Source organism: Pollachius pollachius, assembly GCF_949987615.1.
Source record: "Pollachius pollachius genome assembly, chromosome: 8".
Taxonomy (NCBI): domain Eukaryota; kingdom Metazoa; phylum Chordata; class Actinopteri; order Gadiformes; family Gadidae; genus Pollachius; species Pollachius pollachius.
The window spans coordinates 367041-391078 of NC_136941.1; the positions used below are offsets into that span (position 1 = coordinate 367041).

Sequence of the window (24038 nt, forward strand, 5' to 3'; positions counted from 1 at the left end):
ACCCTTACCTTAACCTTACCTTGACCTTACCGTACCTTACCTTAACCTTACCTACCCTTACCTTAACCTTACCTTGACCTTACCTTAACCTTACCTTAACCTTACCTACCCTTACCTTAACCTTACCTTGACCTAACCTACCCTTACCTTAACCTTACCTTAACCTTACCTACCCTTACCTTAACCTTACCTTAACCTTACCTTAACCTTACCTACCCTTACCTTAACCTTACCTTAACCTTACCTTGACCTAACCTACCCTTACCTTAACCTTACTCACCCTTACCTTAACCTTACCTTAACCTTACCCACCCTTACCTTAACCTTACCTTGACCTTGACGGTACCCACCCTAACCCTACCCTCCCCCCCCCAGGTCCAGTTCCAGTTCGTGCTGCTGACGGACACCCTGTACTCCCCGCTGCCCCCCGAGCTGGTGGCCCCGGAGCCCAGAAGGAGCGCGACGCGCGGCCCTTCCCCCGCACCGTGGTGGCCGTCGAGGTGCAGGACCTCAAGAACGGGGCCACGCACTACTGGTCCCTGGAGAAGCTCAAGTAAGGAAGGGAGCCCCCGTGAAGGGAGCCCCCGTGAAGGGAGCCCCCGTGAAGGGAGCCCCCGTGAAGGGAGCCCCCGTGAAGGGAACCCCCCGTGAAGGGAGCCCCCGTGAAGGGGAGCCCCCATGAAGGGAGCCCCCAGTGAAGGGAGCCCCCGTGAAGGGAACCCCCCGTGAAGGGAACCCCCATGAAGGGAACCCCCAGTGAGGGGAGCCCCCGTGAAGGGAGCCCCCGTGAAGGGAGCCCCCATGAAGGGAGCCCCCATGAAGGGTCAACAGGATCCCCTCCTAAATACCACCCCGGTTGTTTGGAGGATTCCTGGAGAAATGTCCTGAATAAAGTGTGATGATGATGATGATGGTGTTGATGGTGAAGATGATGTTGATGGTAAAGATGGTGACGATATTGATGTTGATGATGGTGGTGGTGGTGGTGGTGGTGGTGATGGTGATGATGGTGAAGATGAACATTAGTAACATCATTCCTGCTCTTTCAGGCAGCGGCTGGAGCAGATGAGGGAGATGTACGACCGGGCGGGAGAGATGGCTCGTCCAATCAGGAGGACTGTGAGGGCACCATGACAGGAAACGACCCTTTCTACGACCGCTTCCATTGGTTCAAGCTCGTTGGGAGGTATGTACCACACACAGGAAGTAGTAGAAATACTCCTCATGTACCGGACTAGGACTTGTCTTTTAGAAACTAAGTATTTCCTGTGTACGGTAAGTCATGCTGCTGTGGGTTGTTCTGAAACTGTCTGATGGCGTCCATTTGCATGATTCATTTGTTTTGGTTGAATAATGTTTCTGTTAAAAACCCACTGACTTTTTTGTGATGTTTTTATTTTTGAAGTTCACCGTTCAGGCGTCTGTGCTGCCCACTTGTTTTTATTTTGCGTTCATTTTGTGTTTGTTACTTTGTGAAATCCTTTTATTTTCATTTCATTTTTTGATTTTATTTGAGTTGATTTGTAACTATCCTGGAATTTGTTTCGCCACTTTCTGTACGTTGTTGTGGCCGTCAGCCATTTCATTCCTATTTAAGTTTTTATTTCCTTTGTAACTCCCCTTCATTCTTTCTTTCATTTCACACAAAAGCATGTTTGGGTTTTGAGCGTCTGTACAGCCTGTATGTTCCACAGCCAGACGGCCGTTGAGGCTTTGGAGCACTTTACCCGCGGGGGGGGGGGGGGGGGGGGGATACCATGAGGGTGGGACCCCCCCGACGCTCCCCCCGTGGTGCTGCCTGACCCCCACTGATGCCTCTGCCTCTTGTCCCCTGTCTTCATCTACATGAAACATTTCTGCCCGCCTCCCGTATGAACGCCCCCCCCCAATCCTCCCTCGCTGTCCAATTGAACCCCCACCCGACCCCTCCCCCCCGCCCTCACCCTTCCCCCCCCCCCCAGCGCGCCCATCTTCCACGGCTGCGTCAACGAGCACCTGGTGGACCGCACCCCTTCCCCCACCCTCTCCACACCGACTCGGAGATCACGGAGATGGCGGACGAGCGGCACAGCGAGATGTCGGACCTGCTGGACGACGAGGCCTTCGTGGACGACGCCAGCTCGGACGCCGGCACGGAGGAGGAGGGCTCGGACCTGTTCAGCGACGGCCAGGACCCCTTCTACGACCGCTCCCCCTGGTTCAGCCTGGTGGGAAGGTGGGTGGGGGCCCGTCCACCCCCCGGGGCCAGGGCCCTGGGCCCCCGGGGGCCCAGGGCCCTGGCTCCTTGGTCCCCTGGTCCCTTGGTCCTCTGGTCCCTTGGTCCCTTGGTTCCTTGATTCCTTGGTCCCTTGGTTCCTTGTTACCTTGGTCCCTTGGTTCCTTGTTACCTTGGTCCCTTGGTTCTTTGGTTCCTTGATTCCTTTGTCCCTTGGTTCCTTGTTGCCTTAGTCCCTTGGTTCTTTGGTTCCTTGGTCCCTTGGTTCTTTGGTTCCTTGGTTCCCTGTTCCCTGGTTCCTTGTTTCCTTGGTCCCTTGGTGCTTTGGTTCCTTGGTCCCCTGGTTCCTTGTTACCTTGGTTCCTTGGTTCCTTGTCTCCTTGGTTCCTAGGTCCTTTGGTTCCTTGGTTTCTTGGTTCCTTTGTCCCTTGGTTCCTTGGTCCCTTGGTTCCTTGTTTCCTTGGTCCCTTGGTCCCTTGGTTCCCGGTTTCCTTGGTCCCTTGGTCCCTTGGTCCCTTGTCCCTTTGTCCCTTGGTTCCTTGGTTCCTTGGTCCATCCCACCCCGTACCAACCTGCTCTGCGGGGGGCCGGGGGGCAGGCGGCTCTAGGAGCTGTAGTCCTAAAGGGGGGGGGGTACTTCTAATCAGAGGGTCGTGTGATCGAACCCCGAGCTCCGCAGGCTAATTTCTGCGTTATCTCTGCTGTAGAAGCTTTGGATTAAAGTGTCTGCTGAGATGGTGAACAGCAACGTGCTCCCTTCTCAGGATACAAATGAATGAATATCTTATGCTGAAGGCACCTTAATAATGATAATAATTCATTATATTTATATAGCGCTTTTCAATGACCCAAAGGCGCTTACAGTGAAGGGGGGACCTAACTCACCACCACCTTCATGTTAACTCATTCGTTATTGAACCCGAGGAGGGCTGGTTACACTTTGACCCCCGTTCCAGAGTGGTTTAGTCCAACGTGGTGTTCATATCTAACAAAGGAACACCTGGTTCCATAATATGAGACACGTCCAAAAACATTCAGTCTGAAGTGCGTCTGGAAATAAAATAACTATTTCACGAATAGAGCAGAATTCAAAACTCACAAACTCATTGAAAACATCGACAAGAACTTGGTAAACGCGATCTGATAAGTGAACACGATTAGCCGTACTCCACGAGGCCGCGGCCCCGGTATTGTGAACTGCCTTTCATTTCGAATCCGTTCCCAGGAAATTGAATAGCCGACCCCCCCCTGCGGTGCCCCATCCCTAATGCAGGCGCCACCAGCCCACCGCTGTCTGTCCTCTGCACTAACGTCCGTCTGTCTGCTCTAGAGGCTACGGCTAAGCTCATCAGCAGTAGTCTGCTACTTATTGATTTATTTTATCATTTTTTTGATGTCATTTGATTCCTCTGTCGTTTGTTCCTTGTGGATTCATTACGTTTTTAATGCCTTTTTTTTACCTTTGTGTTTTAATACTGTACTAATATTGAATCTGTGTGTGTGTATGTGTGTGTGTATCGTTAGTAGATACAGTTCGATCCAGAAGGCACGTAGCCGTGTTGGTCCGCTCTGGGCGGGAGGATTAGTAATATCCAGCATTAGCAACACCTCCTCTGTGGTCCTTTAGCCCTGAGTGGTGTGAGTGTCGCAGCGCTGTGAGATAATACAGCACTGCAGCCCCGGGGGATGGAGATCAATGCTAGCTGGGGAGCCAACGCTGCCTACGTCAGCATGACTGTCTGGGGAGCAGTATCCATCTTCTATCTTGGCTGGAGTTTGGTTCCCTCCTGCGCTGATGAGAGCAGGGAAGAGGAGAGGGGGAGAGGAGGAGGAGAGGGGAGGAGGAGAGGGGAGGAGGAGAGGGGAAGAGGAGAGGGGAGGAGGAGAGGGGAAGAGGAGAGGGGAGGAGGAGAGTAGGAGGAGGAGAGGGGAGGAGGAGAGTAGGAGGAGGAGAGGGGAAGAGGAGAGGGGAGGAGGAGAGTAGGAGGAGGAGAGGGGAAGAGGAGAGGGGAGGAGGAGAGGAGAGATAGACTGAAATAAATACAGAAGGACAGCAGGGAACATAGCCAATCAACTCTCAGAGAAGAACCAGTGTGTGTGTGTGTGTGTGTGTGTGTGTGTGTGTGTGTGTGTCTGAAGCTAACACTGCAGTACCTGTCAGACTAGTCGTGCTATAGCTCCGCTGCCTCCATATTGACCTTCTCCATCGCTCCTGCTGTGATGGCACATGACCGACATGTGTGGATCACATGGTGGTGTAGCCCGCCTCTCATTTGATGTTTTGTTTGTATTTTCATTTTTTTCATGTCTTTTTTTATTTGGATTTTTTTGTTGTAGTAAAAGGTGTCATCTAACAGTAACACATTGTCTCTACTCGTGCATAACGTGTTGCTTTCCTCAGTCTTCTGGTGACTGCTATGAATGTTCTGTTCCTCTGCATTATTATGGGATGGTTGAGTCATCACAATGAGTCTTCATCATTGAGACGGTTCAACTCAATGTTGTTGAATCGTATGGAAGGCTGTGTCAGATGTCAAACGCTGATCATACCAATCAGATACAGATTCTAGCTGTTAAGAGAGGATCCCCAGTGGGAACGGCGGAACATCCCCACGTGTTCCGTGTCCGATCCTCCAGACGTACCCACACTGCCTCTCTGTGCTCTCAGGGCCTTCGTCTACCTGAGCAACCTGCTGTACCCTGTGCCCCTTGTGCACCGCGTCGCCATAGTGACGGAGAAGGGCGAGGTGCGCGGCTTCCTGCGGGTGGGGGTCCAGGCCATCGCCGGTGAGTCCCTCTCCAGGGGGTCCCGGAGAACCTCCCAGGACGAGAAACCATTTTACCTGTGAATGTCCTCGGTCACGCTGGTCCCCGGGGATCGGTCTGATGACTTTGTTCAGATGATATGACATAAGATAACAGATATCAACCAATAATATATCAACAACAATGAAAGTACAATTTACTATCACTTTAGATTCATTCAGCGCAGACTTTTATCTTGCATTGAATTGTTGACATCTTGAGTCAAACCCTCAATACCCAATAACACAATCCATCCAAAAGGCACTACACCATGCAGGCTTTACACGTTTTCATACAACTGAAAAAAACTCTATTGGGTGACATAATAATAAATAATATAATGAAGTGTGAAAAAATGACCAAAAAATCCATAACAAATGGCAGCTTTGCGCTGCAGTCTGCTCTATTGGTCCTCCTGTCCCCCATGAAGGAGGGGGGGGCCACTCAGAGGGCCAAGAGCCCGTATTGCATTAGGGGGGGCAGACAGACAGACAGACGTCTGCTCCACAGACAGACAGACAGACGCCTGCTCCACAGACAGACCGACAGACGCCTGCTCCACAGACAGACAGACAGACGCCTGCTCCACAGACAGACAGACAGACGTCTGCTCCACAGACAGACAGACGTCTGCTCCACAGACAGACAGACAGACGTCTGCTCCACAGACAGACTGACAGACGTCTGCTCCACAGACAGACCGACAGACGTCTGCTCCACAGACAGACAGACGTCTGCTCCACAGACAGACAGACAGACGTCTGCTCCACAGACAGACCGCCAGACATCTGCTCCACAGACAGACAGACGTCTGCTCCACAGACAGACAGACGTCTGCTCCACAGACAGACAGACATCTGCTCCACAGACAGACAGACAGACGTCTGCTCCACAGACAGACCGACAGACGTCTGCTCCACTGACAGACAGACCGACAGACCTCTGTCTACCACAGACAGACAGACAGACAGACGTCTGTCTGTCTGTCTGTGGTAGAGAGAGGTCTGTCTGTCAGTGGAGCAGACGTCTGTCTGTCTGTCTGTCTGTCTGTCTGTGGAGCAGGCGTCTGTCCGCCCCACAGTGGTAGTTGTTGCGTTCGTTGGGGGTGAACCCCTCGTCACTCTCCTCTCGGTCTCCCCAGCGGACGAGGAAGCCCCTGACTACGGCTCGGGGGTCAGGCAGTCGGGGACCGCCAAGATCTCCTTCGATGACGAGTACTTCAAAAAGGTGAGCCCCCCCAGTCTGATAAAAGCACCGTCGATTGTTTGAGGTATTTTTAGAATAAAAATCTAACTGAACAACAAAAATTTGAACTAGCAGGTAGTTTGTTTTTGAGAAATACCTTTGGGAAGTCATACGTTTCTGTTTCTTTTACTGTGAATCTGTATCTAATTGAAGTCGTATTACTGTCCTGTACTTTGCTGTATTTCCCACGTTTCCTGTCTGGTATTAATAAAACACACCTCCTTATCTCATCGGAGCTATATCCAGGCGATAAAACGCATTTATATCTGTCATCCACGACTCGTATAAAGGACTATCGCTGTATATACTGTATGTCTTACAACCAACTCTATGCTAACGTCCATGTCTCTCTCTCTCTCTCTCTCTCTCTCTCTCTCTCTCTCTCTCTCTCTCTCTCTCTCTCTCTCTCTCTCTCTCTCTCTCTCTCTCTCTCTCTCTCTCTCTCTCTCTCTCTCTCAGATCGACTTCCCCCCCATGGTGATGACCCGCTCCGGCCTATCCCTGGAGGAGCTGCGTATCGTGGAGGGTCAGGGTCAGAGTTCAGAGGTCAACACGCCCTCGGAGGAGCTCAACAGGATCAATGATATGGGTACGTCTGAAAGGCCCCTCCCCTCATCTGAAAGGCCCCTCCCCTCTTCTGAAAGGCCCCTCCCCTCTTCTGAAGAGCCCCTCCCCTCGTCTGAAGAGCCCCTCCCCTCGTCTGAAGAGCCCCTCCCCTCGTCTGAAAGGCCCCTCCCCTCGTCTGAAGAGCCCCTCCCCTCGACTGAAAGGCCCCTCCCCTAGTCTAAAGAGCCCCTCCCCTCGACTGAAAGGCCCCTCCCCTAGTCTGAACAGCCCCTCCCCTCGACTGAAAGGCCCCTCCCCTAGTCTGAACAGCCCCTCCCCTCGACTGAAAGGCCCCTCCCCTCGTCTGAAGAGCCCCTCCCCTCGTCTGAAGAGCCCCTCCCCTCGTCTGAAGAGCCCCTCTCCTCGTCTGAAAGGCCCCTCCCCTCGTCTGAAGAGCCCCTCCCCTCGACTGAAAGGCCCCTCCCCTAGTCTAAAGAGCCCCTCCCCTCGACTGAAAGGCCCCTCCCCTAGTCTGAACAGCCCCTCCCCTCGACTGAAAGGCCCCTCCCCTAGTCTGAACAGCCCCTCCCCTCGACTGAAAGGCCCCTCCCCTCGTCTGAAGAGCCCCTCCCCTCGTCTGAAGAGCCCCTCCCTTCTAGAAAACTAGAGAGCTAGACAAAGGGCCGCTGCGGCCCCTAGAGCTAGACACAGGGCCGCCGGGGCCCCTAGAGCTAGACACAGGGCTTTGGGGCCCCTAGAGCTACACACAGGGCTTTGGGGCCCCTAGAGCTAGACACAGGGCTGTGGGGCCCCTAGAGCTAGACACAGGGCCGCCGGGGCCCCTAGAGCTAGACACAGGGCCGTGGGGCCCCTAGATCAATCAGCAGCTTGACTAAAGGCCTTTGTGTCGACCAGCAGACGCTCCTTCAATATGCTACCGCACCGGGTGCCATATCGAGGTTATATTTCAGTGTTTGATGCCAATTTGGTGTTTTGCCTTCTTCCCGGGCGGGATGGGATCTGTTTTTTTGTTTAGGACATGATGTCCTTATCTCAGACGTTGTGTTCCTTTGGTTCATTTGGTGTGAAACAAAACATTCACATCCACAACCTAATCCCCTCTGTCGGAGGGAACCACTCGGCGACCCAATGGAGGACGCGGGCGGTAAACGGGGCCGTGGTTGAACCCCTCAGCGACCCGGTGGAGAGCGCGGGCGGTAAACGGGGCCGTGGTTGAACCCCTCGGCGACCCGGTGGAGGACGCGGGCGGTAAACGGGGCCGTGGTGGCGCCAGCCCCTTTGAGTAGATTTGGTGTGACAGGCCATGTAAGCCATGGTGATAGATCGGCCTGCTGAGTGTCCTGTGTCCGCAGACCTGAAGCTGAAGGAGGGCGACAGCAAGCTGCTGGAGGGAGGAGATCTGGCCGGCCAGCTGGAGGTGGGCAGCGTGTTCACCTTCCGCGTCACCGTGCTGCAGGCCAGCGCCATCCTGCCCGAGTACGCTGACATCTTCTGCCAGTTCAAGTGAGTCGCCCCCTGCTGTCTGCTGAGCGTCACGCCGCAACAGGCTGGTTACCGTCGCACCGGGAACGGCTGATTATAGTCAACATGAACACATGCACACGCACACATACATGTACAGATACATAAACACACACACACATGTACACATGCACACAAACACACACACATACACACTCACACACGTACACGCACACATGTACACATGCACACAAACACACACACATACACGCACGTGCACACACACACAAATAGACAGATGGTTCAGTTCTTGCTTTCAGGATGCAGCGATGCGTATAATACTTTACAGCACACAACACATTGTTATATTGATATGTGGATAATATATTTAGTATACCATTTATTATTTATGTAATGAATAGAAAACTGGTAAAACTGGCAGTAAAACCTCAAAAGGAGAGAAACGGCAACAGTAAAAGTCAAATAGCTAAAAGCATGCAGCTGTATACAAACCATGAAGCTTTAACTTAAGGTTGATATGCTTCCATATCTGTGATTAAGCAGTAGGTCAGGTTTAGGTTGAGGTTGTAGACATGAGGAACGATAAGAGAATCACATAAGAATCAAGTCAAATGTAAAGACGTAGCTTAATAGAGGAGTGTGCAAGGGTTTTTTTAATGTTAAAGTGTAGATGGAAATGGCTAGCTTGCTAACAGATGTGGTGTCTCTAGTTTCCTGCACCGCCATGACGAGGCGTTCTCCACCGAGCCGCTGAAGAACACGGGGAAAGGAGCTCCGCTGGGCTTCTACCACGTCCAGAACGTAAGTGTACATCTACACCCCCCGCCACGACAAACACACACTGACACACACATACATGCACAAACAACCACACTCAACAAAGTTGCTTTTCGATAAAAATAAAATTAAAAAAATCTTCTTTTGGGAGCAGATCTCGGTGGAGGTGACGGAGTCGTTCATCGAGTACATCAAGACCAAACCCATCGTGTTCGAGGTGTTCGGCCACTACCAGCAGCACCCACTCCACCTCCACGGCACAGAGCTCGTCAGGTACACCCGGGGGGGCACCGGAGGACCAGTCCCCACCTCTGGGGGGGATCCTGTTACTCCTTCAACTCTACTCACATCACCTCATCACCAAAGTGATGATTTCATATCTTTGAAAGCATTGAGTTGAAGTGATGAGTGGACTGATTTGTTCCAGGTCTTCTGCCCCCTCCAGGAAGTACTACCCCATCCCAATGCCCCTGTCCAAGCCAGGTGAGGACACAGCGCCCCGCGCCGCTCCTGTTTCCACCTGTTCTCTCATTCTGAGTTTTGTTCGCATGCTTCATCTTTTCCGCCCATTCTTTTGTTTCTCTTTCACTTCCTGCTTCCATGGGATTGGCTGTCCTCCTCGTCGCTCTCCCCCCGTGATATGAACTCTGTATTATTTCAAACCCTGTACACACCTTCCACCCCCCCCCCGCACACCACATGGTACACCGCGGCCCCCCCCCCAGACCACGCGCGTAAGATCGAGCTAGTGCGCTACCTGGTGAGCGGCTACGTGAACGGCCAGGTGCTGGACACGCTGTCGGAGCACGCTAACGCGCTAGCCTCCACCGCCGTGGCTAGCCTGGAGGACGGCGCCGACCAGCTCTCCCACTTCCCCTTCCTCCCCGTGCCGTGCGGCCCCGCGCTCACCGTGCACCACCGCCCCGGTGGGTACTGAGCTAGCGCTGACGGGCGGTCGTTGTAGCGCAGTAGCTCGTTGAGCTAGCCTAGCTCTAGTGCTGGGGTGTAGTAATGTGGCTTCAAGTTGTAGAAGTTGATAAGGTAAGACAGAGAGACATAGATGGAGACAAAGAGAGGGAGGATATCAAACATGTTGTGTACCTAGGCAGACCTTTTTCTAAAGACTGACCCTAAAACATTAACATCAGTAGTTGGGTTTGGGTACGGTCAGGGTCTGGTAAACACACCACATGACCACGGCTGTCAATGCCACAACATGCTGGCTGGCCCAGAGGTTGAAGATAACTGGTGCCATCACCTGGCATTAATTCTACCACATTCATCTCGTGCAAAGGATAAATAACACGTAATAATAAGTTGGCACTCGCCTTGCAATTCACATTTTATTGTCTGAATATCTGGTGAGCTGTGCAGGAACCCGCTCTTATCTTTAAACATAAACCTGTCTCATGGTCAGGCTCAGACGAATCCCTTAAACCGTGTGCCAGGCAACGTCATCGCCATAGCGATCAGCACATGAAGCAAATACACAAAACAAAGGCTCTTGGTCCAATGAGGCTGCTTCAGATCCCCGTGTGCCTCTCATTCACCCCCCGTTCTGCTGCTGAGGAGGAGACGTACCGAGGCATGGCCTTAGTGCTGTGGGCGGATAAGGCCGGTGTTAACTGGGCCTTATGCTGGTGTACTGGGCAGCAGAACACACCATCATGGTCGTCTGGGATCAGCTGGGCAGAGTCTCTGCACCCCTTAATGTTCTGGACGTAGTGTGTGATCGCCCCTTCCCCGTGCGATTGAGTGCCCCGCCGTCTTAGGGCTTAGAATGAGTCGATGTTGTGGTTGGTTTTAGAGATCCTTAGAGGAGACTCACCTTCATCTTATTTTCCAAACTTTATCGTACTTTTTACAAATGAAAATGTTAACCCCGGGGATTAACATTTCCACCCGTTTCATCTACATATCCACCGAGTACATCAACCTTTCTGTGTCAGTGTATGTCAATACAATAGTGGTGTTCAGCGGTTGATGTGGTTTCAATGAGTCTGCTTGTGTCTCAGTGGCCGCCACTAAACTCAACACCATCGCCAAGTCCAACCTGGGCCAGTGTGTGAGTCGCTACGACCTGCTCGTCTGGTTCGAGATCAGCGAGCTGGAGCCCACCGGAGAGTACGTCACACACACACACACACACACACACACACGTACACATTCTCACACACACACACACACGTACACACACACACACACACACACACACACATGTACACACACGCACACATGTACACATACACACAAGCACATACACACACGTACACATTCACACACACACACATACACACACGCACACACACACACAGATACACAAACACACGCGCACACGCAGACAAATGGAGACAGATGGTTCAGTTCCAGCTCTCAGGCTTTGATCGGTCAATCCTCTTTGCTTCTCCTCCCAGGTACATCCCAGCTGTGGTGGACCACAGTGGGGGCCTGCCCTGCCACGGCACATACCTGCTGCACCAGGTACCCCCCCCCCCCCCCCCCCCCCCCCCCCCCACACACACACACACACGCCCCTCACCGGCTACATAACGTCCCCAATGTGAGCATCGAGCTTCAGCCAGATCACACACAAAGACTGCACGCTGTGATACGCTCTCTGAAGACAGATGTTCTCTATCGCTCATCTCTGCGCTCCAACACACAGCTCCCAGTTGTTGTCATCGTTGTTGTTGTTTATTCTCATGTTGTTTTTCAGGTGACATGTTGTTTATCGACTTCTTGTTTATCGGATGACTCGTTGTTTATCAGATGACTTGTTATTTATCAGATGATGTGCTGTTTATCGTGTGACATGTTGTTTATCGGGTGACATGTTGTTGATCTGCGTGTTGTTTATCTGGTGACTTGTTGTTGATCTGCGTGTTGTTTATCTGGTGACATGTTGTTGATCTGCGTTTTGTTTATCTGGTGACTTGTTGTTGATCTGCGTGTTGTTGTCTCCTCCTCAGGGCATCCAGAGGAGAATCACCGTGACTCTGATCCACGAGAAGGGCAGCGAGCTACACTGGAAGGACGTCCGCGAGCTGGTGGTCGGTGAGTGGCTCCGCAGCGTCCACACGTCTCCAAAGACTCAACACTTCAGTGTTATTACAGCGGGTGTTTAGGCTTGGCTGCTACTGGCCCCAAGCAATGGGACTCCCCATACAAAGGGTGACCTCACCTGGCGGCCGCAGTGTTTCGGCCTCTCAGTATAAAAACACTGCTCTAACCATCATCCGCTTTTCTTCTACAACGTATAAAGTTATAGTTTCAAACCCCACCAAGTGGAATTTCATTCAGCTAGCGAGCTCATCGTATCTAAACCGCGTCTGTTGCCGTCGGCGACAGGTCGCATCCGGAGCAAGACGGAGGTCGACGACAGCGCGGCCGACGCAGTCCTGTCACTCAACATCATCTCCGCCAAGAGCATCAAGTCCTCACACAACTCCAACAGGTATGGGGGGGCAGGAGGGGGGCTAGAAGGGGGGAGGAAGATTCACACCATTAGAAGATAAGTGATCCGTTGAAGGAATGATCGCTCCACTTTTAAATGCTTACTGCCACGGGAACGTTGAGTTTCTTGTCCCAGTGCAATGAATAGGTGGACATGTGTACATGAAAGTGTGTATTTGTAGAGTGGATGGTATTCTGTATCGCTGAACGCACCATTGCATGGCCATCTCCACTGATGTTAACGTCCTCTTCAGGTGTACCATTGTTCACTGTTTCTGCCTCTCTCTCTGTCTGTCTCCCCCTCTCTCTCTCTGTCTCTGTCTCTCTCTCTCTCTCTCTCTCTCTCTCTCTCTCTCTCTCTCTCTCTCTCTCTCTCTCTCTCTCTCTCTGTCTCTGCCTCTGTCTCTCTCCCTCTCTCTGTCTCTCTCCCTCTCTCTCTCTCCCTCTCTCTCTCTGTCTCTGTCTCGCTCTCTCTCTCTCTCTCTCTCTCTCCCTCTCTCTGTCTGTCTCTCTCTCTCTCTCTCTCTCTCTCTCTCTCTCTCTCTCTCTCTCTCCCTCTCTCGTGCATTGTCGTCTCCCCATCTGCTGCTCGTGGACTGTTGGTTTTGCGCAGGCTTTCTATTGATAAGGATATCGCTAGGTACCAACAGACGGACACAAAGCTCTTTTCATTGATCTTTATGTGTCACACATCCTTCTCTAGACTTCTGCTGAGACGATTTGTCGATTAATCTTATTTGTGCTTTGTCACAAAATGAATCGATTCTATTTGTGGATAATCGAGTGAAGTCAGATGTGTGACTTGACTTGGCTACAGCCTCATTAGTCATCGGGTCATCATCTGATACTAAATTCACAAATTCAGATATTTGTGATGCGCAATTAACATTGCTCGTCACTAAATGATTAATCGATTAATCAAATAAATCATCAATAGATTCATCGACAATGAGTATAATCGTCAGCTGCACCCCTAGACTAATGCCCTATTATTATTTATGTACCATAATTACATTAAATACACTTTACTTTAGGATTGCCTTTAGACTCTAATATTATATTATAAATAGATTGAAAGTAACAACTTTCAGAGCCCAAATCAAGTCGCAACGGCAATCTTAAATGCAAAGTGTTCCCTTTACTTTGTGTGTTTGTATATTCTTTATCAAAACCATTTTGAATCCCAACCATTATTCATCCACGTCTACCCAATGAATTTATTAAAGTAGCCCATCCCCCACACAGTCGCTTGTTTACGCAGTGTGCAGCATAAGAGCCTCCATCTAGCTGTGGACAACAGTGCCCCCTGCTGCTCACCACAGGAACTGAACGCTGTTGTACACAATAGATGAATCTAATGCTAATCACATTTTTCTACCTAAAATCATACATTTTAGGTAAGAAAATTATTCATCATTGCTGTCATCTTATTAACCTGTGTTTCCTCACAGCTTCACTGTGTGTGTGTGCGCGTGTGTGTGCGTGCGCGTGTGTGTCCGATGAAGATTAAGCTAAACCTCAGTGAATTCACTTCCTTTAGCTCTTCAAGCCTTTAGTTTTGTATTTATTCATCGTCCATCAATAGTTCAATAGTTAGTTCCCCCGAGTCTTTTCTCATTATTCCCCCCCCCCCTTGTGATGATCCCTCGGTGTACTCTGGTGATTGTAGTTCTGCTCTACTTGTAGTCCTGCTCCATGTTTGTAGTTCTTCTAGTCTGTCGCGGCTCTGAGCTAACTGTTCTGCTCGCCGCAGGACCTTCTACCGCTTCGAGGCGGTGTGGGACAGCTCTCTGCACAACTCCCTGCTCCTGAACCGGGTCACCCCCTACGGAGAGAAGATCTACATGACCCTGTCCGCCTACCTGGAGGTTGGTACCTCCCACCCCCCCCCCCCCCACATCCCAACAGGGGTGGTACGCTCCAGGTTTATAAAGGGAGGGACAACAGCTCCTCACCTTGAGTTTATCCTTCTGATGAGGATGATGAGCGCCGCTAAGGGCTAATGGTTGAACCAGGCTAGCCTGGGCTAATGGGGGAACCAGGCTAGCCTGGGCTTATGGGTGAACCAGGCTAGCCTGGGCTAATGGGTGACAAGGCTAGCCTGGACTAAAGGGTGACCAGGCTAGCCTGGGCTAATGGGTGACCAGGCTAGCCTGGGCTAATGGGTGACCAGGCGAGCTGTAAGGACGTAGCTATAGGGCCATGGTTCCAAATCATCCTTTGTCTGACCTCTGTCTGACCTCTGTCTGACCTCTGTCTGACCTTTGCCTGAACGTGGTCCATGTGTCTGAGCTGATCTTGGTGTGGTGGTGGCGTGTTCTTTCCTGCCCGACAGCTTGACCACTGCATCCAGCCTGCCATCATAACCAAAGACATCTGCATGGTGTTCTACTCACGGGACGCCAAGATCTCCCCCCCACGGTCCCTCAGGAACCTCTTCGGGAGCGGCTACTCCAAAACCCCCGACTGGTAAGGGCCCCGGCGGACATCTTGTTACACCACCACCAACACAACAACATGATTAAGACACAAATTAAAAACACATTTTTATTATTAGTTCATACTTGATATAGACCTGAACCTTTGGTACGACAAGATCTGCATTCCAACTCGGAGCACAGAACTTCAAGGCTCTTTTGTTTTGTTACCACAGCAACCGAGTGACCGGCATCTATGAGCTCAGCTTGTGCAAGATGTCCGACACAGGAAGCCCAGGTGAGTCCAGAAGGGCAGAACCTTTGGAAGACTTTAAAGGGTTATATAACATTACATTAGTGCGTTCCAGCTCTGTGTCCATTCCTTGGTTACTCGTCGGTTATTTTAATAGCGGTAATTAAAATAATTAAATAATTCAAATGTAGTATCAGTTTTACTATAATGTCAAATGTACAGGGTGTAGAGTTTTTGGAAAATAGTTGAGAAAGAATTGAAAAAGACGCATCGGCCAAAAGACCCAGAACCACAGACCCGTGGTTCAGGCGGTGTTCAGAACCTCAGGCCTAGCTCCTCCCCTCGCCGCCCCCCCCAGGCATGCAGCGCCGGAGGAGGAAGGTGCTGGACACCTCGGTGGCGTACGTCCGCGGGGAGGAGAACCTGGCGGGCTGGAGGCCCCGGGGGGACAGCCTGATCCTGGAGCACCAGTGGGAGCTGGAGAAGATGGAGCAGCTCCACGAGGTGGGTGCCCCCCCCTCAAAGGTCACACACAGGACGGACTAGATCAGTCCGTCCTGTTCGCTGAACTCCAATATGGATTCAATCTTGGGGTCCCGAGGGCTGGATATTCCAGTGGTTAAGGGAGTTCGCCCGCCCCCCCCCCCGGTCGAAAGGCTGTGGGTTTGATCCCCATGACGTCGGCCTACCTGCTAGCATCCTCGAGCACGATGCCTAACCCATGCCCGGCTCCTTAGTGGCGTGTAATCTAACGACTAGAAGTCTCTTCGGGTCTGCTCAGTTACTAAACTAAACTAAGTTCTTCTGTTCTGTTACATGGAATAAATATTGTGATTTGGCTCACATTGCAGATGTTAGGGGGTGTTGTTATGTTGATGATCTGTAGGGTTAAGGCTAGTGTTCTGTCAGCCTACCGACTGCAGAGAGGGTTAACCCTGTGTCTCGTCCTCACCTCCACCCAAGGTGGAGAAGACTCGCCACCTGCTGCTGTTGAGGGACAAGCTTGGCGAGGTGCCCCCCCCTCCCACCACCACCACCACCACCACCACCACCACCACCCCCAAGTCCCTGAGCGAGTCCTTGTCCCCCAGCATGAGCTCGGGCACGCTGTCCACCTCCACCTCCATCTCCTCGCAGATCTCCTGCACCACCTTCGAGAGCGCCATCACGCCCAGCGAGAGCAGCGGCTACGACTCGGCCGACATCGAGAGTCTGGTGGACCGCGAGAAGGACCTGGCCACCAAGGTGAGGCCAGGGGGGGGGTTAGGACGGGGGTAGGGTCTACGTCAGGTGGGCCGTTTTGACGTGGTCACGGCCAGGCAGACCTGACTGACGTAGCGTTCAAAACCTTAAAGTCCCCGGTCCCCAAATCCCAGTTATCACAGTAAAGGTATTCGTTAACAGCATGAACTCTGAGCTTTGACCTACGTAGTTAGCACTAGGATATAACGCTTCAGTTAAACGCTGTTTCCAAGTCCTTTCGACATCATCACGGTGAAGAAATTGAGTTCCTTTGACCAACGGTGAGAAAGGGCGTTCAACCATGATGTTCTGTGCCGTACCCATTAGGAGATACTGTTTCGCCAGCAGTGCGTTGACACTTCCTCCTTCTCCGGCCAAACTGGTCGGCCGACATGTCGACAGACAGAAGCCCTCTGTGCTGTTGGCCAACCTCCGCCTGTTTCCCTGTTCTGCCCGGTAACACCGCCCTGTGTTTCTGTTCTCCGCAGTGCTTGCGTCTCCTGACCCACAGCTTCAACAACGAGTACAGCCAGCTCTGCAACAGCATCAGCGACTGCAAGGTCAGCAGAACACGGAGCGAAGCGTCCGGGTGCCGAGCCGTGCGCCTCCTCTCCTCACGCAGCAGGGGTTCAACTCACCGTGTCTCTGCTCTGCTTCCCGTTTGTCCTCCAGCTGTCGGACATCTCGCCCATGGGTCGCGACCCCTCTGTGACCAGCTTCAGCAGCGCCACCCTCACCCCGTCCTCCACCTGCCCCTCCCTCTCTGACTCCCGCTGCGGCTCCATGGGCCAGAAGTAAGTCCCCCGTCCCCCCCGTCCCCCCCGTCCCCCCAGACCCCCCCGTCCCCCCCGTCCCCCCCAGACCCCCCGTCCCCCCCGTCCCCCCCTCTCCTTAAGGATGCCCCCTCACTGGGCACCCCTTCGTGTCTGTTTAGTCAGCGTTATTGTACCCACCATGGATCCCTGAAGGCCCCATCCTTGTGTCTCACCACCTGTGTGTTTGTGTGTGTGTGTGTGTGTGTGTGTGTCTGCGTGCGCGTGTGTGTGTGCGTGCATGCGTGCGCGTGTGTGCCTGTGTGTGCGTGTCTGTGTCTGTGCGTGTGCGTGCGTGTCTGTGTCTGTGCGTGTCTGTGCGTGTGTGTGTGTCTGTGCGTGTGTGTGCGTGTGCGCGTGCGTATGTGTGCGTGTGTGTCTGTGTGTGTGTGTGTGTGTGTGTGTGTCTCCCCTCCAGGACCCCAGAGAACGGCTCGCGGGCCTGCAGCCCATCCTGCTCCGACTATGAGAACTTCCCCATGGTGCCCAGCCCGGAGGCATCCTACCTCGCCCGCGCCGGAAAGAACGAGTTCCTCAACCTGGTGCCCGACATCGAGGAGATGAGACCGGGGTGAGGCTGCCACCCCGTCCCCCCGTAGCCTCGAGGGCTGATAGGGTCCCACGTTCACCCAACGCCAGGGGGTACGGGCCCCTTACGTCCTAGCGGACCCTCTGGCGTCCACCGGAAAATAACGTAACCTTCCGTCGAGGCGGCGCAGCAGCGAGGGCTGTGATTGGTCCGCTTACTAAAACCGGACGCAGAACCATAAAGGTTCAGGACTGCGCCGAAGCGTCCGCGCGGTCGTTGTGTGGCGTGAACATAGAGCCGTGATCAGCCCTTCACTCTGGCGGCATGAGGATCAGGAGGCAGAGGGGGTCCGCTGGTCACCGGAAGGTTGCTGGTTCGATCCCAGGCTCCTCCTAGCTGAGTGTCGAGGTGTCCCTGAGCGAGACGCCTCCCGAACGAGCCGGCCGTCGCCCTGCGTGGCCGACCCGCCGTCGGCCTGTGACTGTGTGAATGAACGGGTGAATGTCAGGCGATACTGTAAAGCGCTAAAAGCAGTCCGTTTACCATTTACTGGAGTGCGTTTCTCATCTGCATCCTGCTTTTAACAGTGACTCAGTTTTAAATGTAGATAAATGGTTAAAATAGGTTGACTTTGAATGTCCTGGCACAACTGCTGAATATGTAGTCACTAAACCAATCCCCGTCTCCCAGGAGACCCTCGGGCCCTGAAGCAGCATCCTTCAAAACAAGTTTAAAAATAATACATGAAGCGTTGTAACAGAGGTGACGGCCCTGTGTAAAAAGGGTTAGCCTTAAAGGAGCAGGACGTGGTGCAGACTGCGTCACAAACACCTGCTGACCGAGTCAACAGAAGCCCTAACCGGCCTCCACCCGTCTCCTCCGTCAGGTCGGTGGTGTCCAAGAAGGGCACCCTGAGCTTCATGGAGCCGCGCTCCAACTCGTGGGTGAAGCACTTCGTGGTGGTCCGCCGGCCCTACGTCTTCATCTACAACAGCGACAAGGACCCCGTGGAGCGGGGGGTCCTCAACCTGTCCACCGCCCAGGTGGAGTACAGCGAGGACCAGCAGGCCATGCTCAAGGTAGGGGCCCGCTCGCTCTCTCGCTCTCGCTCGCTCTATCACTCTCGCTATACTTTGTCTGTCTGTCTGTCTGTCTGTCTGTCTCTCTCTCTCTCACTCTCTTTCTCTCTCTCTGTCTCTGTCTCTCTCTCTCTGTCGCTCTCTCTCTCTCTCTCTGTCTGTCTGTCTGTCTGTCTGTCTGTCTGTCTGTCTGTCTGTCTGTCTGTCTGTCTGTCTGTCTGTCTGTCTGTCTGTCTTGTCTGTCTGTCTCTCTCTCTCTCTCTGTCTCTCTTTCTCCCTCTCGCGCACGCTCTCTCTGTCTCTGTCTTTCTCTCCGTCTCTCTCTCTCCCTCCCTCCCTCCCTCTCTCTCTCTCTCTCTCCCTCCCTCCCTCCCTCCCTCTCGCGCTCTCTCTCTCTCTGTCTTCTCTGTGTGTGTGTCTCTCTCACTCCCTCTCCACTTTTGTGCATCCATTTATGAATTATAACTCTACATTTAATCTTGATAGCCACCCAGCTTGGCTCATACCCCCTGTGGAGCCTCAGACAGTGACAGTGTGTGTGTGTGTGTGTGTGTGTGTATTGGGGTCCCCCCTGTGGAGCCTCAGACAGTGACAGTGTGTGTGTATTGGGGTCCCCCCTGTGGAGCCTCAGACAGTGACAGTGTGTGTGTATTGGGGTCCCCCCTGTGGAGCCTCAGACAGTGACAGTGTGTGTGTGTTGGGCTCCCCAGACCCCCAACACGTTCGCTGTCTGCACCAAGCACAGAGGCATCCTCCTGCAGGCCAGCAACGACAAGGACATGAACGACTGGCTGTACGCCTTCAACCCCCTGCTGGCCGGGACCATAAGGTACATGCTAGGCTTTAGCACTGCTAGCGGGACGATAAGGTACCAGCTAGGCTTTAGCACCGCTAGCAGGAACAATAAGGTACGAGCTAGGCTTTAGCACTGCTAGCAGGAATGGTAAGGTACAAGCTAGGCTTTAGCACTGCTAGCAGGACTGGTAAGGTACAAGCTAGGCTTTAGCACTGCTAGCAGGAACAGTAAGCTACACGCGCTAGGCTTCATATATCCGCTGTAAAGTCTCTAAATAGTCTCCACTAAAGCATGAACATTAAACACATTTTTAAAGTCTGCGGCTACTTCAACATAACCAAACGCTGCGCTCCCATAGGTCCAAGCTGGCGAGGAGGCGTGGCCCGCTGGTGAAGAAGTAAGGAGCAGCTTCGGCGTTGGGGCCCCAGAGCCCCCCCCCCTGAACCAAGTGTTAACACTTATTAACCATTGTGATTCTTGACGGTTTCCTCTCGTATGTAGACCCCGTGGCTTCAGTCTCCTCTTATCAAGTACCTGGGCGGCCGGTCGTTCCTCTCCCGCTCCTCTTCCTCTCTATTCCCTCGCCCCCTCTCCCTCCCCGGTCTTTTTTTGTGTTTCAACGACAAAGTTGTGGTTCATTTTCGGGCTTCTCTGCTGTCATCCCTTAGCCCCGCCCCCTCCTTTGACTACTAGTAGCATGTTGTGATAGTCCACTTGTGTGTGCACGATTTCTCCAGCAACAGCCCCCCCTCTGGCCACTTTTATTTCTCAGTTGAATAACCGTCTGTAAAGATCGTCTATCTCTATCAGTGTTACCTGTCTATCAAAAAGAGTTTTATTTTTTTGATTCTTATTTCGTGCCCGCCTTGTCCACTGCAGCAGTCCTCAGGAGAAGACCCGATTTTTTGCTTATTCGCAACAACAACAAAAGAACCTTAATGTAACATAGAATTATAACCGAATTATGAAGGGAAAAAAAACGATACTTCTAGCTCCAAGGGCAAACTCGGTTTTTACGCCCTCCTATGGGAGGCAACGCTGGCTAAAGAACTATTGCTGCTAGGGATTCATTTAGGCTTCTCACGCCAGCCGTGGGACCGCGCATTAAGACGCCGACATTTTCTTAAGTAGAAGTTAGCTCCGCCCTCCCCGAGTCTTCTCCGCCTTTAGATAAGCGATAAGCAAACCGAAAAAGAGAATCAGTTAAGGATCCTTTAACGGCCAACACGGCCTCAAGGCTGTGTTGTCTTTTTTTAACTGACACCTGTAGTCCTGTACATACACCCAGGGTGCGATTTGTGAAAAAACCAGAGGGGGGGATCATTTTGAGAAACATTTTAAAATGTTTCAAAATGAAGACGGACCCTGTGTATTTTGGTTGTTAATTATTACGATGTAATGGTGAAAATACTTTGGGTGGGGGGGATAATTTTTATCCCCACCGAGGATAAAAATAATTCAGCAGAGGGTAGGACGTGTAAACCAGAGGGGGGGATAATCCCCACCATCCCCACCGGCAAATCGCACCCTGCATACACCAGTCCACAGTAGTGCCGTGAGCCAGTGACTTCAGTTATTTTCAAAGCGATCATGCTTAGGCTTGTGTGTTTTTCATTTGTTTAAATTAAAATACACGCTAAGCAAAGGGATAAGCAAGGGCAACAGAGGGTCCTCGACATCACTACTGTAAAAACGATTCAACATTCGATAGCTGTCAAGCGACAGCAGATTCTATAAGTCCCCAGTATCGCGTTTGCTGCCCAGCTCAGAGCAGCAGAATATCAAGTCACCAAAAGAGGGTTTTTCTTTGTAACGAGGCCAGGAGTTAAGGAACAGCGTTTATACATAAACCTCCTCCGCCACATTCCTCTCAGAGCAGGATCGGCCGTTTGCACATTTCCTAGCGCAACACCTAAACGTGCAAAGCTCGGAAAATTGGATCTTTTGCATCCCGTTTTTTTTTTTTTGGTGTGTATTTTTTTTATTTTCTGATCATTGATGTTACAGACAGAACGAGTGGAGCGACGATAGCGAGAACCAAGGGAACGGGGGAGGGGCCTGGATGAAGGTCCAGCCACATCGTCATGACAACGTGAACGCTGTGAGGTTATGGGCTGTATCGTGGGCTCATACGGTTTCAGGGCACTGTGTCGGTTAGATTACGAGTTGCTTGCTATGGTGTGGATTTGTGCATCGAAGGATTTACAGAGCGTTTAACTTTTTTGCATTGTTGAGGCTCGATATTCTAACCTGGCTGAATCTTATCTGGTTGATATAGTTTTTCTAATGGATTGTTTTTTGCTTTTGTTATTATTAAACATTTTTATTCATTTTGTATGAATAGGGGTACTCCGCAGAATAATTTGATGGGGAAACTTGAGAGGGCATTTGTTTCTGAAGGTATATCACTGTTTGATCTTGATTTGCACATTAACACACACAGTAATCAATGTGTACGATCAACCGATTGGACATATTCTGTTCAGGATCAATACTACGCAGCGCTTCTTCAGAACAAAAACTTTATGAAGTAACGCTGATTAGAGAACACATACTGACAAAGCTAGCGTTCTTGGTCGGTTTTCTGTACGACGCTTCAGGCTTTAAGAAAGAAGTTGTATCAAAGGGACTCAAACGCTTTTCATTCTCCCTGATTGTCTATGAAAATATTTGCTCTGTACATCTAAGATCATTCGTGCACATCATCTGTGATACTTAGTTACCCATGTCCCTGTCTCTTCCTATGTACTGCAGCATGAACGGCAACAGTATAGGCATGAGGCACCACTGGCCAGCCAACCAGAAGTGTTGCCCTGCTTTTAAAGGGAAAAGTTCAGTTTAAGAGATGGGAAGAGAGACAGAGACACTCTGTTCTGATCTAGGGCAGTCCTAGCGTGCTAGGAGAGTTGTACAATAAAATGGCTGCTTGTTGGCGTTGAATGCAGCTCAACGTCAGAGGATTGGTTCTCTGCAGAGAGATGAGGAGTAGGCTGGGAGGGAGGGGCAGCACTCAGGTCAACCAGCCTGCTAGTCAGCCAACTTCAAGGCCTCCCTACCGGCTGTGTGAACTCTTATGGAAACGATCATATACAATATCATAAATATTATCAACAGATTACGGGCCAACTTCTATGCACTGATCAAGTAAAGGGGTGGATGTTTCTACATTCCATTATGAATATTTGTCAGAGCAAACGTTTTCCATTCAGCTACTAACCCGTTGAGGTGGTGTTTATTTTTGGATTGTGGTATTTATTTTTTGTTGCAATGTACATATTAGTTTGCAGCTCTTTGCACATATTAATACATTAAGAAATACGGTATGGGATAACGGATCAATGAAGGTCGTGTGCGATTCAGTTGTTCTACTCAGAAGGAACCAAACGTTGGTGTGGCCTCTTTGGTCTGACCTGAGAGAGATGAATGTACTGTGTGTGTGTGTGTGTGTGTGTGTGTGTGTTTCATTGCTGAGAAAAAAAGCACTGAATTATCTATCGATGTGGGTTACATCAGTTTGTGCGTCCTTTTTTTTAAAGTAGAAAATGGTTTGAATTTCATTTTTTATGCGATTTGTTTTTAACTCATTAAACAGTTAGTCTTGCCGCTTTTATCGTAACAAATCCAGTATAGAATGCTTTTTGACTTACTATGATTTATCTTCTAATATCAGGGAGTACAACACATGGTAGCGATTGCTACTTCACCCAGAACGACATTATGCTATTCTACACATCCTCCTCCTCCTCACTTCAGCCATTTTCCCACGATGCCTTCAAATAAAGAAAGACATAGCCGTTATATTTTGCATTCTCCCCTTTTCAACAATAAACATCCATCGATCAGGTCCCGGTGGGCGAGACCACCCAGAGTGGACAAACCAAGACATTAACACTGTATATTTTTGTCCGATTATTTCATTTTCATACTTATTTTGTAAATATATGTGTTGTATGGGGCTTGAATTCAAATGTAAATATGTTTCCTGTATTTGTAATAATTATAATCCATTCGCTGTATAGCATAGATGTGTCATGCAGATAACCAGATTCTGTGTCATGTTGCACCATTGACCTGTTTAGTGAATGAGGTAACAATAAAGTTAAACCGTGCATTAGCACATGTGGTCCTTGTTTGTTCACTTTAAACAGGGAAAGTTGTTGATGACACTTCACTATAAACACCATAATGACTATCCATCCTGAACGAGAGGGGGTTCCCAAACCTGGTAAAATTTCTCTATCTATATTGTTCCACAACACAATATTTGGTATGTATTATGAACCCAAATCTGCATGCAAATGTTTTCAGTCCTATAGCACTCTCAAACACAAAGGAACAAGAAGGCCTATAGTTAAATATTTATGAA

At 51.0% G+C, this 24038-nt stretch overlaps 1 protein-coding gene across 1 annotated transcript in view; it reads left to right on the top strand.

The window, feature by feature from the left end:
- kif1b (kinesin family member 1B) overlaps positions 1-23730 on the top strand; it is a 72622-nt gene extending 48892 nt beyond the window's left edge. Inside the window, 26 exon segments of the mRNA XM_079741760.1 lie at positions 376-445; positions 448-553; positions 1050-1096; positions 1099-1186; positions 4884-5002; positions 6162-6247; positions 6725-6854; positions 8185-8335; positions 9025-9115; positions 9246-9364; positions 9519-9574; positions 11107-11215; positions 11506-11572; positions 12061-12145; positions 12440-12545; positions 14298-14412; positions 14880-15013; positions 15198-15259; positions 15573-15718; positions 16178-16459; positions 16945-17016; positions 17129-17250; positions 17687-17839; positions 18684-18876; positions 19587-19705; positions 20031-23730. Coding sequence (XP_079597886.1) covers positions 376-445; positions 448-553; positions 1050-1096; positions 1099-1186; positions 4884-5002; positions 6162-6247; positions 6725-6854; positions 8185-8335; positions 9025-9115; positions 9246-9364; positions 9519-9574; positions 11107-11215; positions 11506-11572; positions 12061-12145; positions 12440-12545; positions 14298-14412; positions 14880-15013; positions 15198-15259; positions 15573-15718; positions 16178-16459; positions 16945-17016; positions 17129-17250; positions 17687-17839; positions 18684-18876; positions 19587-19705; positions 20031-20073 — 2871 coding nt within the window. The 3' untranslated portion in view covers positions 20074-23730.
- The last annotated feature ends 308 nt before the right edge of the window (positions 23731-24038 follow it).